At 42.7% G+C, this 16,381-nt stretch overlaps 1 protein-coding gene across 5 annotated transcripts in view; it reads right to left on the reverse strand.

Annotated features, from left to right (window-relative positions):
• The window catches only part of MTHFS (methenyltetrahydrofolate synthetase), a 296,448-nt gene that overhangs the window by 238,805 nt on the left and 41,262 nt on the right, over positions 1–16,381 (reverse strand). Inside the window, exon 3 of one of the 5 annotated variants that reach the window (XM_074399921.1) lies at positions 6,923–7,135. The exons of the other annotated variants lie outside the window; for them this stretch is intronic. Coding sequence (XP_074256022.1) covers positions 6,923–7,135 — 213 coding nt within the window. The remainder of the gene's footprint in view (positions 1–6,922; positions 7,136–16,381) is intronic. 5 annotated transcript variants of the gene reach the window in all.

Genomic DNA, 16,381 nt, shown 5'->3' on the forward strand with positions numbered 1-16,381 from the left:
CTATCAAATGTGGTGAGGTCTGAAGGTACCAAGATCTCCGAAAGAAAGCACAGAACTGAACCTAATATTTGGCACAGCTTTTTGCCTCAAAGCATTTGTTGATTCTTAAAAACTTAAAAGCTGAGAAGTTGTGCTTTGTAGAAACTGATCAGTGAAAAAACCAAGAGGAGACATGAAGTAGAAACTGGCACCCAGGAGGCTAAAAGCTAAGCAGAGCTTTGCTGTCCCACCATCCTGGGGGAACAAAATAGACCAGCCATCACCAAGAGGGAGTGGCCCTGGTGGGCACGCAAGCTTTCAGAAGGAACCCCTGAAGCCTGGGAATAAGGACTAACCCAAAATAAGCCAGTATTCACAAAGATTAAAGCTTCTGGCTTCAAATCTGCCCCATCCCAGACTGGATTATAACCATCTGCCCCTATCCTAACTTCCAAAAGCAAAAGTAAATGCTCTAAGGGGAAAATAGCATCATCCAGAGGCTCACATTCATTCTTTAGTTTTTCATACACAATGTCCAAAATTCAATAAAAAGTTACAAAAACTAAAAAAAAAAAATTTTTAATAAGTGAATTATAAAGAATATCAGGAGACATGAAAGGCCAGAAACCAAGAGAAAAAACAGAAATAGAAAGAAAAAGATCTAAGGAGACTGATGTTGAAATGATCACTCAAAGACTTTCAAAATAACTGATTAATACGTCCAAGAAAATTAATTTTAGCAAAGAATTAAAATCAATTTTAAAAAATCGAATGAAAATTCTAGAACTGAAAATTACAATAATTAAAACTAAGAACTGAATAGATGGGTTTAATAGCAAACTAGGCGCAGCTGATGAAAAGATTAGTGAATTCAGAGGCAGGTCAATAGAGAATATCCTCACTGAAAGAATGAGAGGAAAAAAATGAATAGAAAATACAGGTGGTAGCATAAGTTGTATGGGACATAATGGGACATGGCAACAGGTCTAACATACATGTAATTAGAGTCCTGGAGAGGAAAACAACAAATGGGTCAGAAACAATTTTTACAGAGATGATGACTGAGAATTTTCCAACATTGACAAAAGGTATCAAATCAGATTCTAGAAGTGTTATGAACCCTAGAGGAGTTCAAAGAAAACCGCATTTAGACACATGTAGTAAAACGGCTAAAAAAGAAAAACAAACAGGAAAATCTTACAAACAGCCAAAGTTATAAAGTAAATCAATTTTTAATTTATTAATTCATTATTATACTTTCATTATGCATTAATGGCCAATTATATGAGAATCTCTGAGAGTTAGGATAGAGCATGGGGCCAGGGGCGAGGGCTTTTTACAAATATACATTCTAGAGCGCTATTAAAGACTGTGATCGAGACAACTTGGGAGCAGGCCCACAAATCGACATTTTCAAGAATCAACAATGGACTTGATTCTGATGTCGAAACACAAACTACAATTCCGCAAACATAAGCTCTGCCCTTACCCCTTTATAACTAAGGAAACAGAGGCCCGGCCAGGTAAGACTAAGGTCAGCTCAAGGTTATATCGCGAGTCAACAGCAAGGCCGCAGATGGCACATTGTACAGTCACAGGGCAATTCCAAGAAGCAGCTCTTCTAACCTGGTACCTACAGGCATCTTAGTCCACAGCAGGGGAAGCAGGTGCCCCAGGTGCCAGTAAGGACTGGTAGCCACAGGAAAGAGGTCAGGAAGGGACTGAAAGTACTTGTTCACCTCTACAGGACAGATATTTTGTTGAGGCACTTTTTTTTTTATTGCATTTTATGTTTTGGGGTACATGTGAAGAATGTGCAAGATTGTTGCATAGGTACACACGTGGCAGTGTGATTTGCTGCCTGCCTCCCCTTCACCTATATCTGACATTTTTCCCCATGCTATCTCTCCCCACATCCCCACCCCCCATCCCTCTCCCGTTTCCCCCCAACAGACCCCAGTGTGTACTGCTCCCCTCCCTGTATCCATGTGTTCTCACTGTTCAACACCCACCTATGAGTGAGAACATGCAGTGTTTGATTTTCTGCTCTTGTGTCAGTTTGCTGAGAATGATGGTTTCCAGGTTCATCCATGTCCCTACAAAGGACACGAACTCATCATTTTTGATGGCTGCAAAATATTCCATGGTGTATATATACCACATTTTCCCTGTCCAGTCTATCATCGATGGGCATCTGGGCTGGTTCCAGGTCTTTGTTATTGTAAACAGTGCTGCAATGAACATTCGTGTGCATGTGTCCTTAGAGTAGAATGATTTATAATCCTTTGGATATATACCCAGTAATGGGATTGCTGGGTCCAGTGGAATTTCTATTTCTAGGTCCTTAAGGAATCGAGGCACTTTTACAAATTTCTTTTGATTTCAAAAGTGGGTTAAACTCTATACCATTTATTACTATACTACATTAAATGCTTGATCCATTATCTCTTTTAAACTTTACCACAAACCCATGAGGTAGATATTATCACTCCTTATTGTATAGAGGCACAGAGAAGTCAAGTGACTTACACAAGGTCACACAGATAAGGGGGTGTGAGTCAGGAAATGAACCTATTTAGAGTATATCCTACTTCTATGTTCTACTGCCCAAACCTGACTCACCTATCCCCACCCACTCACCAATTCTCACACACTTGTCCCGAGGGCCAAAGGGTGGCTTCTTTAACATCTCCCCCTCTAGACTGATTCTGGTGATGCGACAGCCCAATGGAGCAAAAGGACCACAGGACCAGAACTGGAAACCCTGGGTAATCACCCCAGCACCGCCATGTCACTCTGTAGATTTACCCAAGTTCCTTCCCTCCAGTGGTGGTCAGTTTCTTCATTTGGAAAAGAGGGGTATTAATACCTGTCTCAGCATTGTGGCGAGATTAAATACCTTTGAAAGCCTGTTACTACTCCACATGTGAGCTCCAGAGTGTGGCTAACATGGGAGGGGATTAGTGTAAGTTCCACTGTTCTCCCACCCAGAAGGGCTCCCTGTGAGTGCTGGGGAAGACAGCCAGGAGTCCTCCCCTTCCCGCGCATTCCAAATGAGAAGCAGGTACATGGCACTGAAAAGAACATGGGACGGGCTTTCAGATCAGAGGACACTTGGTTCCTTTGTTCAAATCCCAAGCCAGCACTTCCTTGGAAGATGGTCTTGGGGTCAGTTTTCTCTTCTATAAAATGGGGACAGTGATACTTCATGGTATTGTGAGAACTAGAAATGCTAATACATGTAAATATATGCAAAGGAGCTGTTCCACACTACTCCTCCCATGTGGCTAACATGGGAGGGGATAAGTGTGAGTCTTCTACTAAAGACCGAGGCACCCTGTCCCTTGGTGGCTGGCTGTGCCGTGGACAGCTCCCGAGAAGCTGCGAGGCTCAGTCTGCAGGGCGACACTGTGCTGCTGGCTTGCAGCGTGTCGCAGTATTCATTTCCGCCAGAGCCTATGTCTTCCTGAGATGAGCTCATCCTCTGTCCACTATCCACACGGCCGACAATTCCCACGTTATTAAACGGCTCGCCTGGCTGCACTTGTTTTATAAAATAGCATAAGCAGCCATGCAGTTATCTGTAGATTTTTCAATAAACTTAGAAATCTGATCATCTCAGTCTCTGAAATTTCCCTTCTGGCGGCTGGCGTTGATGAGATTTTTTTTTCCCCCATTTTTATCTAAGCTTTAATAAAAGGCTGATAGATTAAATGGCATGAAAAAATGCTTTTACAAGTGATAATAACATAGACAGGACTAATTCTGGGCAAAAGTGTCAAGAGAATAAAATGAGGGATGGAACCTCTCCTCTCCTTTTGTCACCTTTCCTCTCCCTGGGGATGGGGGGGCTGTGACCCACCTTCAGACCCCTGTTGCAGCTGCCCTCATCCCAGCATCCTCGGATGATTTTCTACAATATTCGGAAATCCTTTATAACCCCTCAGCCCCTTGAAGGAAACTCCTGCTGTGCTGCCTTCTACTAGATAACGTGTTGGGGATCTAATCATCACATGACTAAGGTCTTTCCTTTGCAGACAGGCCTCTCTCCCTGGGGTTCAAGGGGAAGGGTTAGGGAGGAAGAGAGGGGAAAGCAGAGAGGAAGGTGGAGGGTGAGCAATAAGAAGAGAGGAGGAAGAAGAGACAGAGGATAAATGGAGAGAGGAAGAGATAGATGGGAAGGGAGGGGAAGAAGGGGGATGAACATCTGCAGAGACTGAAAAGCAAGAAATGTATAACTTGGTGAATGACAAAGGACTGTAGGGACACCAAGAGAAAAGCCAGGTTTGGGGCAAACGTCAGAGTCCAACAGAATAGACTGGCCAGCTGGGGATGGGCTGAGTCTTAGAGCTTCGTAAGCAGAGAGAACTAAGCCTAAAAGGCATGCCTAAGCTAACAGAGACCCCGGTGGGCCCTGCCCTTGGTTGGAAGGAGTTGATTACTGCAGCCCTGACCTGAAAGGCTGAGCTAAAGTAGCTGCTCTCGCTCTGGTCCAGGACATCCTGGTGGGAGCCAAGGTGAGGCCTCTGTGGCAGCCTCTTTGGCCATGTGAGATAGCCTGGTCTAGCAAGCAGGCATAGGTCCCGCAGGGGAGACCAAGGCTAAGCACCACAGGAAAGGAGGCCTATTCCCAGCCTTCCCGGTATGGGCCCAGTGACTGCCCCTATCAAATCTGTCACATTCCCAGAGAAGCATTTGTGGACTCAGGTACACGGGGTAACTCAAGCAACCAGACCCGAGGTGAGCTGGTGGCTTCAGGACCCAGAAGGGCTCCCTGTGAGTGCTGGGGAAGACAGCAGGAGTCCTCCCCTTCCCCTGCATTCCAAATGAGAAGCAGATACATGGCACTGAAAAGAACATGGGATGGGCTTTCAGATCAGAGGACACTTGGTTCCTTGGTTCAGATCCCAAGCCAGTACTTCCTTGGAAGATGGCCTTGGCCTCAGTTTCCTCTTCTATAAAATGGGGACAGTGATACTTCATGGTATTATGAGAACTAGATATGCTAATACATGTAAATATGTGCAAAGGAGCTGTTCCACACTTCCACTTCCCCCGTTCCATGAGCACACATGGAAAGACTTTGGCCAGAGTAACCACCTGGCCTTTCACTCCTCCTCCCCTCATTCCTCCTCACTCTGGCTGGTGAGTTTTACAGAAGCAGCTGAGCATGTCGGAATCAGCCCCATCTGGTCTCTTTCATTGGGATCTGACTCCCCACAGGAAGAGTGCTCTGTGCCATGTGCTGAGCTCCTGTCCTGGCGAGAAAGTCTACAGGTGTCTGGCCAGTTCTGCTCATGACTGGCTGGAGAGTAGAAGTGTCTGTTATTTCCACCAATCCATTATCCAGCTGATGTAAGTTATTTCCACCAATCCATTATCCAGCTGATCTTCTGACCTAGCCCCATATGACCCCTGTGTCTGTCTATCAGGTGGTTCTGAACTCAGAGGAGGAAGAATGATATTTGGTGGCTTTCTGGTACATAGGAAGCAATCATTAGTACACCAGGTAGTTCTGATCACAGGGCCCTGATTCCTGACTCAAAAGAGGCCAATCAGAGGCTCCCTTCCAGGGATTTAAACATTTAGCAGAGATACCCTGGTGGTACCCTAAGAGGTTTAAAAGTTTCTACCACCGAGAGATTTCTGGGGCTCCCCTGCTTTGTGTCCTTCCTGCTGCCTATGTTTAGTTTGATTTTGCAAACTCCCCAGTATCATTCTGTTGTAGTTCAAGTTCCCCAGGAAAAGATGGAGCTGGGGATTTGTGTGCAGAAAGATTGCTGGAAAGTGCTTCCAGGAATAACACCTGTGAGGGAGGGAGGGAGGGAAGCAGGACTGAGCAGAGACCAGGACCTAAAATGAAACTGTACACAGCACATAGGCCTCAGCCAGTTCCTGGGGAGCCGGAGCTAGGCTGGCCCTTCAGAACTGTCCTGCCTTGAAGTAACAGAGGCTTTGCACCTCCAAAATGACCAGACGTTGGATGTAGGCAGCCATCAAGACGGGACTGTAACCTTGGGCAGGTGACCGTGTTTAGCCAAGAACGATTGCAGGGGAGGCCTCAGCTCAGAGGTACCTGCAGCCAGCATGCTGGCAGCTGGAGGAGGGCATACCTCCCTCCTAATGAGGAATCGGGAGGCATGTCACAGCACCTACCACTCCTTCCAGTAACTCTCTTTTCTCTTACTCTAGTCTCTGCTTGAAGCAAAGAACCGTAATTGACGTATACAAAGTAATCTCAGACTAGACTCCAGTTTACCTCCTGCTCTTAAGAGAACCTCTTCAACATCTAAATCAAGGTTTATCTGTCCACTTCACGTTACCTCCCCTCCTTCAAAAACCAGAACAAGAACACGAACTCACATCAACAGGAACGCTGTGCAAGCTGTTAAGCAGAGTGGGGTTCTGCGTGGCAATCAGTCTATGACTGTCAGCTTTCCATTTCCAGTAACGATGTGCAGAAGGATATGAGATGGGGCTTCTTGTCTCTAGAGTTTTACGCAAAGCAAGGGCGATAAAGGACAAGTATCCCCATATTCTAAAGAGAGCTAACATGTTGTTTTAGACTGGGTCCCAAAGAAAGCAGTGCCTGGGACGAGGAATTTCACACAGAAAGTATATTTTGGGAAATGATCCCCAAAAAACAGGAGTAGGGACTGGGAAGAGGGAACAAGAGGGAAGGCCAATTCAAGGGTGAATTATCCACCTGGTTGCCACCAAGGGCACAGAAGTTCGCTGCTACTAGCCTGGCAATCCTCTCAGGCACGATGGAGAAAACACCCTTGGAATTGTCTGCCCAAGGCTGGAAAAGAGGATCATTGATCCACTGGCTTCTGATCTGCACTGGTCAAACATCATTCCTTGAGGTGTTAACTACCACACACTTCCAGGTTTGCACGTGCACCAGAATGACTGAGAAGGTCCTTGCAAGGGTCTCACTCACGTGTGGCATTCCAGGGTTGACAGTCATGCAGATGAGAAGTGCTGTCTGGCTTCGCCTGTATGCAGCCAGTTTGCTGTACCCAATAGCTGGAGTGAAAATGTGGTCTGGAAGGACGTAGGTGCCGGACAAGGGGTGTCCAACACACATCCATGCAGGATTCACCAACAGGGAGCCAGAATGGCTCCTCAGTCACCATCGCCATCCTTCTCCAGGCTGTATTAGAAAAGATAAGAGATCAAGCAGATTGTTTGAAGGAAGAGGACTTGTAACTGTAAGAGTGCTGTGACACTTTCCCTCCCCTCCCCCACGATTCCCTGCCACCGTTCCAAGCCAAGTAAAGGCTGCTTCAGAGCATGGAATTGTTTGCCAAAAGACGAAATCTCCCTCCTGGCAGAATCAGGTACCCTGGTGCTACTACAGGCCTGGGAGGACGGCAGCAGCAGTTCCTGGGAGAATGTGACATGTGACTTCCAGCCCTTGGGGAAGCGGCAGAACTCTGACAGTGGTGGACTGTCTGGAGCAGCCCTCAAGAGTAGCATGGGTGTGGGTGACATTTGCAGTCTGGTGGGGCGAGCATGCAGCCAATCACCTATTTAGCCAAGTGGTCACTTCAAATGGAACTATTAATAGACCGAAGTCATCCTTAAAGGATTTGGTCCTTTAAGGACCAAAGAAGAAGAATTTGATTGTACTTTCCAGGGTTGCGAGTCACCCTTGAAACCAGACGCAGGCTCTGGTCCTCACCAGATATTAGCACCTGGAGGACCAGAAGGCATATGAGACCAGAGAACACACCTGGGACAGCTGCAGAATGCCACTGGCTGGAGGACTGTAGTTCCACCCCTCTATGTAGCTCTTTTTTTTTTTTTTTTTTTTTTTTTTTTTTTTTTTAGCGAGATGGGGTCTCGTTCTGATGCCCAGGCTGGAGTGCAGTGATACAATCTCGGTTCACTGCAGCCTCAACCATCTGGGCTCAAGCGATCCTCCCACCTCGGCATCCTGAGTAGCTGGCACTACAGGCACATGCCACCATGGCCAATTAACTTTTTTAATTTGTAGGGATGGGATCTCACTACGTTGCCCAGGCTGCCTATGCAGCTTTGGTATCAGAAGTCAACTCTGCCAGGAAAAAGCTGCCGCACTTGTAAAAACTGGGTATGATTCCCATGCTGAGCTGCCCCATGTCTGTCTGTGATATTTGCCTATTCTCACATTAAATTTACCTCTGGACAGCAGACTTTGGATCCCTTATAGAAGTATTCCTCTAATTTTAACATGCAGAAGGCACTGGGATATTTATGTAAAATGCAAATTTGCCCCAGAGATTCTGATTTAATAGGTAGTCGCAGAGAACAGTTTGAAAAATAGTGCTCTAGAAAACAGCGCTATCCAACAGAACCTTCTGCAATGATGGAAACAAAGCACTATTCAGTACAGTAGGCACTAGCCAGATGAGCCTACATAGCCGTTAAGATGGTTGCCACCTTAACTGCTTACCAAGGAAGTTTTAAATCTCATTTAATTTTAATCAATTTCCGTTTAAACTGCCCCATGTAACTGGGGCTTCCACATCGAACAATGCAGCCCAGAATCTCGTTTATCAAAGTGGGCAGCAACAGCAGCACCCAGGATTTGTCAGAAATGCACAATTTCAGGCCTCACCCTAGACCACTCTAGACCTACTGAATCAGCATCTGCGTTTTATCAAGATCCCCAGGTGATCCACATGCCAATAAAGGTTAATACTCTCTAGAATATTCTGGTGGTTCACTGAGTCTTCTATTCCTGAACCATCCACTATCTGTTAACACACTTTTCCTGTTATATACTAATTCTCCTATTCAATTGTATACATCTAGTTTTCACCCAGCATTGTTGGTACCTAGCATTATTAGTCTGAAGGGCAGAGAGAGAGAGAGAGAGAGAGAACACGTAGGTGCAGAGGGGACAGATGGGGATGGAGAGAGAGAGAGAGAGAAGGCAAGGTTGTAACCAGGTTGGATAGGGCCCTATCTGCAAGCTAAGGGTTTGGACTTTATTCCTTGGGCAATAGAGAACCATCAAAAGCTGTTAAGCAGGTAGGTGGCTTGAGCAGAGTTATGTTTTAGGAAGATAATCATGGAAGTACAGAAGATGGCCTAGAGGAGACGGCCACACAGATGACTAATCTCTACCATCCACTGGTTCTTATATTAAGCATACCTACAGGGAGCAGGACTTGCTATCTTATCTTACCCTAGATTTGAGGAACAGCAAGTACTTAGGACTTAGAGCAATGTCTCCCTTCTACACGCTCCACCTCCACAGTATGCCAACCCAGATCTTCAGACGAATATAGTATTCTTTATCTCTAAGCTTGGGAGGAAATAGAAAACACTTTTTGCCTTTCAGTCCTGTAGAGATTATTTCTCAGTGATAAACGAAATGTTTGCCATTTATAGTAGTCAACTCTGGGATCTGACTCACCATTGAAACAATAATTGGCATCGAAAGCGATGCCAATTATTGAACATACTGTTTTAAGACTAAAAGGATAAGTAAGACATTCACAAACACTTAATAATCAAAGCAATAAATACAATGGATTTTCCTTCAGATGTATTTTTCGTTGGCAATGATGTGGTCTGTTGTCATAATAAGCCTCAATATTAAAACTGAAAAACCATTGCAACTGGTGGTGGGAAGAGGGAGAAAATGGAAAGAGGAGAGTGGAGGACTGGAAGAGTAGGCGACTTAAAAAGTATTTCTAATGCTTAATCCAGTCTTGGAAATCCTTTGATTTACTCACACATAGATCCAAGTAGCCAGGGGAAGTCTGAAAACAAAAGACCAAAAGAAAGGGATCTGTTGTTTCGTAGGTGACAGGAGTCTTGAAGGCACTCTGTTCTTAAAAGAATAATTTAAAGAAGCTATACCACCCAAACACTGTGGGCAAAATAACAGCTCCAACCAGAGCACTCAGACAGAAGACAGGGAGGCTTGTACTGGGACATTGGGGGACCAGAAAGATGAAGAAATCGTGAGGAGTCCGGAAGCAACAAGAGACTACACACATATACACAGTCAGCACACACAGCAGAGGAGGGACTGATGGAGCCCATGACCCTGTAGCTCAAGCAGAGCCACTGAGTGGAGTGACCAGTGAACCTAACCCATTGGGGTTTGGGAAGAAGACATTAGAACCTCTACTGATTTTTACTTTTCATCTTCAAAAGACAAGAAATTGCATTTTGCTAAAGGTTAAAATTTAGATTGACATCAGCCCCCGCCTCCATCTGCATAGCAGAAGGTCCTATGTCAGGTACAGTTTACAGGCTGTGGTGGGAGTTAAGGGGGTGTAGGAGTTGGATAATGTGGAAGGGGTGTTTAGTTGACTTCAGCATATTGAGAGGTATTGAAGTTTCTAGGATGTGCCCAGACACAAGGGCTTACCTATGATGTAGTTTTTACCAAATCAAGCCACTGTACAAGTAGCTTTAAAAGATTTTTGCAAAGAAACAACAGACCAAGGATAATTCTGATATAGGTTGAACATTCCAAATCAAAAAGCCAAAATCTGAAATGCTGCAGAACCCGAAACTTTTTGAGTGCCACCGTAAGGCCCAAAGGAAGTGTCCACGGCAACATTTCAGATTTCAGATTTTCAGTTAGGGATGCTTTCCCAGTAAATATATAATGCAAATATTCCAAATTCCAAAAGATTTTTGGTCCCATGATTCCGGAGAGGAGATACTGAGCCTGTAATTGCAAGCAAAATGACAAGACTAGCTGATACTTCTGTTCCTGGTGCAAGCTATTCAACAGCCAGGAAGAAACATTAAGTTTTGCCAAGAAGTCAGCCAAAAATTTTGAATTGTTAGCACAAAGATTTTTTTAAGTAGGTATCTGTGTTTCACCACAGTTAATGATGGACCTCACTCTTCAGATACACGCAATGAAAAGTGTGAAGCCATCATAATTAGCAGAAGCTGCAGATCTGGAATGAGACAAGCCTCCATAGTGTGTTCAGCAACACTTAACATCATGAGATAACTCCAATACTTGCTAAGCAATGCTCACTAAATATAAATGTTTATAAACCTTTCAAAAGTTTCCCCACTTAATAGCAAAAGACAAAAAGTAACATACCATTGAAAAAATACTTGTGCTTCATGCCATGGAAATACGGATGAAATACTGGTAAAACTAGGGGGAAAAAAAGCCCTGATGCATCATTTGTCAGGAAATACATTGAATGAGAAGTAGAAAACACTACTGACCATCTGAAGAGATAAGTACAGGAACAAGTTTTTCAGGGCATGAGGTTGAGTAGAAGGAGAGATGTTTCTGACATGTCTTCTCTTACAGTATCACTGCAGGAAGAAAGGCATTAAAGTAGAGATGAAGTAGTGAGGATATATTTCTCAAAATTAATCCACCTTAAAAAAAAAAAAAGTTTGTTTTTTGAGTAGACTAAGTCTAATCCCTGATGGAATGGCTACTTTGACTGACATGTTTTTTTAAAGGTGATATGGGGCCAGGCACAGTGGCTCACCCTTGGAATTCCAGCACTCTGGAAGGCTGAGGTGGGTGGATCACTTGAGGCCAGGAGCTCAAGACCAGCCTGAGAAACATGGCAAAACCCCATCTTCACTGAAAATACAAAAATTAGCGGGGTGCAGTAGCACACTCCTGTAACAGCAGCTACTCAGGTGGCTGAGGCGGAGAATCGCTTGAACCCAGGAGGCAGAAGTTGCAGGGAGTCGAGATGGCGCCGCTGCACTCCAGCCTGGGCAACAGAAAGAGACGCTGTGTGTGTATATATATATAAATGCTGGTGGATTCCACATTAAGAATTCAGCAATAGCATTACTAAATAATTTACAGGCAAAACATCCCATGTGCTAGGGGTATCAGTGATACAAATCTTATAAAATTAAGACCTTTATAGTAGAATATTTATAAGTCTTTGGGATGCAATAGGAAGTACCCATGAACAATACTTCGATTCACTTAAATTTCTCTGATCATCTCAAGGTAAAATACTTTTAAAAGACCTGTAAACTGGCCGGGCATGGTAGCTCATGCCTATAATCCCAGCACTTTGGAAGGCCGAGGTGGGCAGATCACAAGGTCAGGAGTTCAAGACCAGCTTGGCCAACACAGTGAAACACATCTCTACTAAAAGTACAAAAATTAGCCAGGCATGGTGGTGGGGGCCTGTAGTCCCAGCTACTTGGGAGGCTGAGGCAGGAGAATCGCTTGAACCCAAGAGGCAGAGGCTGCAGTGAGCCGAGATTGCACCATTGTTCTCCAGCCTGGGTGACACAGCAAGACTCTTGTCTAAAAATAAATAAATAAAAAAGAGCTGTAAACTTAAAGATGAGTTTTACCTGTGTTTTTTGCACAAAGGGCAAGTATTCCAAATTTTCTGACCTTTCTGTGGTTGTAAATGGCTGCTGGTAAACTCCAAAGAAATAAATACATCTCATTTGAATTTTCAGAGTGAAATTTATATTTCATCACTGAGACAGAAAGGAACTACTTTCAGAGACTTGTATGGTGCGTGCATATAAAAATGGTTATTTGGAAATATTTTCATCATTATATGACTACGTTGCCAAAAACTATTAATAGTGTGACACCTACTTTCACATCTACACAACCAAAACACTTGTAAGCAGAATTTTCCCAACTAGATTTAAAATCTGAAAGAATTTCAATAAGCTTCGAACCTATTTGTTTTTTATGTGCTGTTGTTGTTTGAGACGGGGTCTCGCTCTGTCACCCAGGCTGGAGATCAGTGGTGCAATCATAGCTCACTGTAACCTCAAACTCCTGTTCCTACTTGATAACAAAGTAAAATGTGCAGCACCTCTGGTGAACATGCAAAAATACCAGATTCACATCAGGAAAATGGGTATTTCCTAGCTGGATTTAAATTAAAAACTTATCTTTGCAAAACTGGTAAATAGGACTGAAAATTTTAGTAGGTATAGTTTTCCTTCCATCTGAATCTGCTGCTCCGGAAGGTATCTTTTTCAGCTCTAATAGCCCTTAAAACCAAATACTGATAAAAACTAAAATTAGAAGCAGAATTCTGAATCATTCAAAAGGTGTTAAAATAAGATTTTCAAAAACAGTAAATGTCAAAAAATTCATCTAAAAATACTGCTTTTTAAAAAGTATATTATAAATTATATAATATATTCTACTTCAACATTATCTCACGCTGCTCTGGTAATCATATTGCTCTTTTTAAAAATGAGTATTTATACTTATTATATATGTATAAATATATACATATATTTTATACATATGTAAATGTATACTTTATACATGTATATTTGTATAGAAATTTATATATTTATATATAAATTTTTATATTAAATATAAATTTATTTATATTTTATGTATATTTATATATAAATTTATAAATAATATATATTTTTATTTCTATTTAAGATATAAATTTATATATAAATATACATATAAATATATAAATTTATATATAAATATACATGTATAAATAAGTATATATTTTATATATATTTTATATATAAATTTTTCTGTATTTACTTTGGCATAAATAAGCATATTAGAAATTATATATCATATTCTATTTATATATAGAATACTTATATATAGAATATTTATATTTATATATGTATACATATATATAAGTATACATTATATATAAAATATATAAATAAGTATATTATAAATTATATACCATATATTCTATTTCAACATTATCTCATCTCTTGTGTGTATATTTTATGATGTATGTTATTACTCAGAAAAACATATCATTACTTTAAGCATATAAATACACATATTTGGAGTGGGTGCTTATTGGGATTGGAAACTACCATTGAAGAGGAAGAGGTCTATGACCTCCCAGGAACAGGGAAGAAGACAACTAAGAAAAGCAAAAAAGAGAGCACTGAGAAGGAAAAGTAGCACAGACAACACAACACACACATATGGACAGCCGCACGCAACGCAATGCAGTACCAGGAACCTTGTTCTGGAATAATCCAAGCCTGAGACAATGCTGAGGGGACAGAATCTTAGCAGCAAACAGCAGCCAACATAAAAACGAGCAAGTGCACAGCACAGGCAGGGCAACATTCAGACTGGTTCATTCCTTCATCGAGAATTTATCGGCCTTTGTGTGTCTGTGGTAGATACTGGGATAAACCATGAATTTGGCAGAGAATTTGCCTTTGAGGAGATCGTAGGAGAGTGAAGAAATTAAGCATGTAAACATACGATTAAAGAGCAGTGTGATCCGAGGTCAAGAGATCGAGACCATCCTGGTCAACATGGTGAAATGCTGTCTCTACTAAAAATACAAAAAATTAGCTGGGTGTGGTGGTGCGTGCCTGTAATCCCAGCTACTCAGGAGGCTGAGGCAGGAGAATTGCCTGAACCCAGGAGGCAGAGGTTGCGGTGAGCCGAGATCGCGCCATTGCACTCCAGCCTGGGTAAAAAAAAAAAAAAAAAAACGGGGACCAGGAACTGAGCTTCTGCAGCAAGACACTCACATCTAGACACATTTACCACTCTCCTAGTCAGTAAGACTTCGTGATTAAATGTGTAATGCTCTTGACTAGAACTTTTATAGAGTTTACTTTCTAATTAAATTAAGCACAGTTCCATGGTACATACAGCAAACACTGACCCATGTTGAGGCCCTGATACATTTCCAGTTTCCCAATATCTGAAATTGTTTTTGTACAGAGCCAGTTGCTATTTCTCTTCTACCCGGATTGTCCCCTCATCTGAGATGCTCATCATTCTCGCTTCATGTTGGTCGGTGCTGAAGTGCTTTCCTCCTGAGCCCAAGGCCCTGTCCTCAGTCTCTGTTTATGCCCTAATCAGAGTTACAATGTTGTCATCACCCGCATCATAGGGGCATCTTCTCCCTTCCAACACCCTCTGCACAAAGGCTACTGTGCATTACTGACCACTAGGGAGTGCTCGCCTTTTCAGGCCAAAGACTCTGTGGCCCTCTCTGACTTTCCTGAATCTCAGCACCCTGCATTTTCTGGCCAGTTAATTCTGCATTCTTTCTGCACTTGAGGAGCTGGCAGGGTGGTTTTTAAATGCTCTGATCTGATAAAAGGATAACGCAGACTGAGTTCAACAGTGCTAAACTTTCGAGACCTGTAGCAGGTCAGGAATTTTACTGCTCAACCATTTCAGACCAACAGTCATGTCAGCTACATCAACATTCACTTTAGCCTTACAGTCGAAACAATACTTAACACTATTTTTAACCGGTACAATAACGTGACTTCATAGCTTTTAGGAATTAGGCTTCCTTCCCATTTCTCACTGTGCATAATTTACTGTACAAATTCACATTTAGCCTAACTGATATTTTTCAAATGTTTTTACTTTTGCACATAAAATATCAAATCTATGCTATTATCCAAAGAATAACGGATGAGTGTTTTGAATGAGACACTTCCAATGTAGTCAATTAATTCATTAAAAAATTATCACACACATGTACTATATGTCTAGCTGTCTACTAAGTATAAGAAGTATAAAGATCAATTCTTTTCTTTGGAGCTCACAGTATGGTGAAGGGGACAAATATGACAACAAATTAACTCGATACCTAAGACAACATGATAAGCAGATCAATGGCCGGGGCCATCCAGACAAGAGAAGGAACACTCACCCTGCCTGGGAAAGGCACTCACCCTAGCAAAGGACTTCACAGGTGATGGTAGTGCTGAGTCTTCAAGGGTAAACAGTCTTCCAGATGAACAAAAGAAGAAAGCATTTCAGACAGAAAGAAATGCAATGCTTACAATGTGCAAAGGGCAGGAGAGGCCTGCAGTGCTCAGTCCGTGTTACAGGAGAATGAGAGACTGGGGAGAGAAGAGCCTAGAAAAAGTAGGCGAGGAGACCTTTCTTAAGAGGCTTTGTATACAAAAGAAGCCAGCTGTTTGCTACCCAGGAGGCTCTGAAGAGCCACTGAAAGATCTTAGTCGGGGGTGCTGCACGATTAGATTCGTGTGTTCTAAGATCAGTGTGACTGCCGCTTGAGAAATAAATGGGAAGAGGCAGGACGGAAGGCAAAGGAAGCAGGTGTGACACTCCTGCCTAGTCCAGCTCAGACATGCTAAAAGGCAGGATAGAAGGAGCGACAGGGCAATCTAAGGGAGAATATAGATTTAAGAGGCATTTCAGAGGCAAAATCAACAAGACCTGGTGACAGGATGGACATTGGGGTGTAAGAGAGCCGTGACTATGAAGACTCCTGGGTTTCTGGGGATGACCAAATCCTCCCCACAACAAAATGATTGCTCCCTAGCTGTGTTGTTGTCATCTGCCAACTTTCAACCCACAGCAAATTTCATTTTCAAAGCAGAAACCATGAGTAAACAGAAATAATTTCTAACTAATAAGACAGCAGATCTGAAATTCATCAGGGACTGACACACGCAGTGATAGTAACCC

The sequence above is a fragment of the Saimiri boliviensis genome, chromosome 5 (genome assembly GCF_048565385.1).
Source record: "Saimiri boliviensis isolate mSaiBol1 chromosome 5, mSaiBol1.pri, whole genome shotgun sequence".
NCBI lineage: Eukaryota > Metazoa > Chordata > Mammalia > Primates > Cebidae > Saimiri > Saimiri boliviensis.